The sequence below is a fragment of the Aplysia californica genome, unplaced genomic scaffold, assembly GCF_000002075.1.
Source record: "Aplysia californica isolate F4 #8 unplaced genomic scaffold, AplCal3.0 scaffold00786, whole genome shotgun sequence".
NCBI lineage: Eukaryota > Metazoa > Mollusca > Gastropoda > Aplysiida > Aplysiidae > Aplysia > Aplysia californica.
The window spans coordinates 349842-353029 of record NW_004798056.1 but is presented as its reverse complement, the minus strand read 5'-3'; the positions used below and the strand labels follow the sequence as shown (position 1 = coordinate 353029).

Genomic DNA, 3188 nt, shown 5'->3' with positions numbered 1-3188 from the left:
TCTGTTCTCTATATTCAATTAATCACCACACTGACCGGTAAAAAAAGATCTGTTCTCTATATTCAATTAATCACCACACTGACCGGTAAAAAAAGATCTGTTCTCTATATTCAATTAATCATCACACTGACCGGTAAAAACAGATCTGTTCTCTATATTCAATTCACACACTTCTTAAGAGATCTTAAAACAAAGAAAAAAGACTTGACATGCATCAATTCCAAAGTCCCTCCCCCCCCCCCTCCCCCCTCCCAACCCAAATACCCCGGTAACACATTGGGACGGTGCATTTCATTCAATGTGCAGATTAGCTCTAACAAGCTGAGTTGAAATCCTACCCTTGTGAATGCTGATTGTATCAAAGGGGGCTGTAACCATTTAGGCCCACACATAAAGCACACGCATTCTGAACTCCAAACAACAATATAAGACACACTTTTTTAGGGTAACTTAATTAAGAGAAGCATAACTTTGTCGGTTAAGCAGATTTTTCAGTTCAATTTTATTTCCTTGAAACTTTTTAAAAAATTTAAAACGTGTTCAACTGTATGCATAAAAATATATTACGAAATAGACAAATTATGTTTTACTGAGATTGTCTATGATCGTTTGAAATGTGCTGCAACATCGCCTTTTGTTTGCTGATCTGATGCAATGTGTGTGTTAATGTCATGTAAGAGTTCAACATACATTTTGTCAAGTTACACAGTATTATTCACCGTGGCGAGATTGCGGGTTCGGGAGTTCCAGCCTCAGCTTAGTCCGACTTTGTGTCCTTGGTAAGGCACTTCACACGAATGTCCCAGTTGGCTCGGTCCTTTCAGAGGTGGAAGTTAAACTCGGAGGTCCTGCCTCTTAAATAACCTAATAGTGTTGATAGGGGCGTAAAACCTACACCATTTCACCATTTTTAGTATTATTCATCTATTCTTGCGTCTGAAATTACGAGACTCACATTTTTTTAAAATATCTGTACACACATTTTGTCATGGATGAAAATAAAGAGCTTTTATTTGACCAACAAATAATTGCATTCTTCCTTGTTGTTTATATCTATTTTTTTCCTTTCAACTCCTGAGTTATTGTTTTATTATTTAATTTTGTTTCTAGTCTCCATTTTTTGTTTATCTTATTATGTTGCAAGTGGCGCTAAACTCTAACTAGACCATGTTTTCTGTGCACCCTATGGCCTTTACTGCTTTGAAAGGTTTTACTGAGATATACACAACCCAAATCCTAGGGAACATTTTAATCACTCTCTTACACAGCATAAAATAATATCATAGTCATCTGCTCCGTATGTCAAACCAATCAACCATTACATCTGTTTGAAAACGTTAAGAGGTCTCTCGAGTTGTTGTTTTTCTTTTTTAACAACAATAACAAAGACGGACGAGGGTCCCCCAGTTCTCACCTCACACACCGCTCAAACAATTCTCAAAACGAGAAAATAGAGTCTTATTCATATATTCCAAAGCTGAGTAAATATTTTTTCAAGGACTTCCCAAATTAACTTCACAAAGAAATAATCCTCTTTTAAAAAATTGAAAAGCCTGGTCAGTCACTGACCAGCCAGCCTGGTTACACAATAGGTGTTGATGAGTTGACACGCTTTGATGTAAGCCGCTACAAGCCACGGACACCGGACCTATTCCCCCTGGGGGTGTCTTTTACTACGTGGCGAGATCTGATTGGTTATCGTCAGTTAAAGGATTTTGATAACAAAGCCTCGAATTTTCAAAACTCGGAATCCACTTTCTTTGTGTCCAGACTTGACCAGTTAGTTTCTTCTTTCTGGTGGTCAGTTCACTCTGAACACTCGAACGACCCACATCGAAGTTGTTTTCTGAGTCTGAATACTTTGCAAGTATGGAGATCTCCGAGGAGCAGAACCACGTCTTAGGAACGTTCAACCTGGACAAGGGCCCCTGTCTGGGACGAGGCGGCTCTGCTCAAGTTGTTCTGGCCTTCGACAGGAAGGACCCCTCTTCGAAAGTAGCTGTGAAGATCATCTCTTTCAAGAGTGGGAAGCAAGCTATGGTGGACCAGTTTCACGACGAGGTGTCTGCCCTACGATGCCTCAGCCACGACCGCGTCATGTCTCTCGTGACGTATGCTTCCACCCCTCGCCAAGGCTTCATCGTCCTGAAGCATTACCCCCACGGTACGGTAGACAAGTCTTTCCCCGTGGAGTCTTCTGTGGCTCTGGGATATGTGGCAGATGTTGCCAGAGCCCTGGACTACATCCACAGACTGAGGATCTACCACCAGGACGTTAAGCCGGCCAACATCTTCCTCGACGACGATGGCAGAGCAGTTCTGGGAGACTTCGGACTGGCACGGAGACTGAAGGACGGAGAGAAGAAGGTGACCAGCTGGGTGTCTACCTGCGGATTCTACGGGCCTGAGACTAGGACAGGACGGTGCATGTGTCCCTTCAAGGTAAATATACATTTTATTCTATCTATCTATCTATCTATCTATCTATCTATCTATCTATCTATCTATCTATCTATCTATCTATCTATCTATCTATCTATCTATCTGTTTATCTGTCTATCTATCTATCGCTTTCTTTCTCAACCTCACCTATCTACACACAAACAAACACACACACACACACACACACACACACACACACACACACACACACACACACACACACACACACACACACACACATACATAAATGTACTACTAAAAATATGGACCCCCTGACCACCGCGGACCAGTGCCGTGACGTCAAGCCGCCGTACAGGAAAGTTCTTCGTCACCTGTTGGAGCCGGAGCCCCGGCTACGTTTGAACGCCTCCACCTTCCTCCGCGTCGCCTCCGTGCTCTGTCCCTCTAGGCCACCTCAGTAGAGCTGCAGCTAGGACCCCCGGCCTGGCTTTGGAAGGAGCAGCTGAAGGATGAGACTGGTAAGTACCACTGGATTTGTAGGTTTATTTTTGTCTGTCTTTGTATATATCTAGGTCTTATGTCTTTGTCTATATCTTGAGTCTTTGTTTATATCTACGCGTATGTCTTATGTCTATTTTTTGTCTATTTGTATGTCTTTGCTATTGTCTCTATCTCTGGTTCTGTCTCTTTACTCTTTTTCTGTCTATCTCTACTGTCTCTCTCCCGTCTCTGTCTTTCCTTCTCCCCCCCCTCTCTCTCTCTCTCTCTCTCTCTCTCTCTCTCTC

The 3188-nt window shown here is 42.5% G+C and overlaps 1 protein-coding gene across 1 annotated transcript in view; it reads left to right on the top strand.

Moving 5' to 3' along the window:
• The first annotated feature begins 1869 nt into the window (after positions 1-1869).
• The window catches only part of LOC101853501 (probable LRR receptor-like serine/threonine-protein kinase RPK1), a 9332-nt gene continuing 8013 nt past the window's right edge, over positions 1870-3188 (top strand). Inside the window, exons 1-2 of the mRNA XM_005109531.1 lie at positions 1870-2442; positions 2852-2921. Coding sequence (XP_005109588.1) covers positions 1870-2442; positions 2852-2921 — 643 coding nt within the window. The remainder of the gene's footprint in view (positions 2443-2851; positions 2922-3188) is intronic.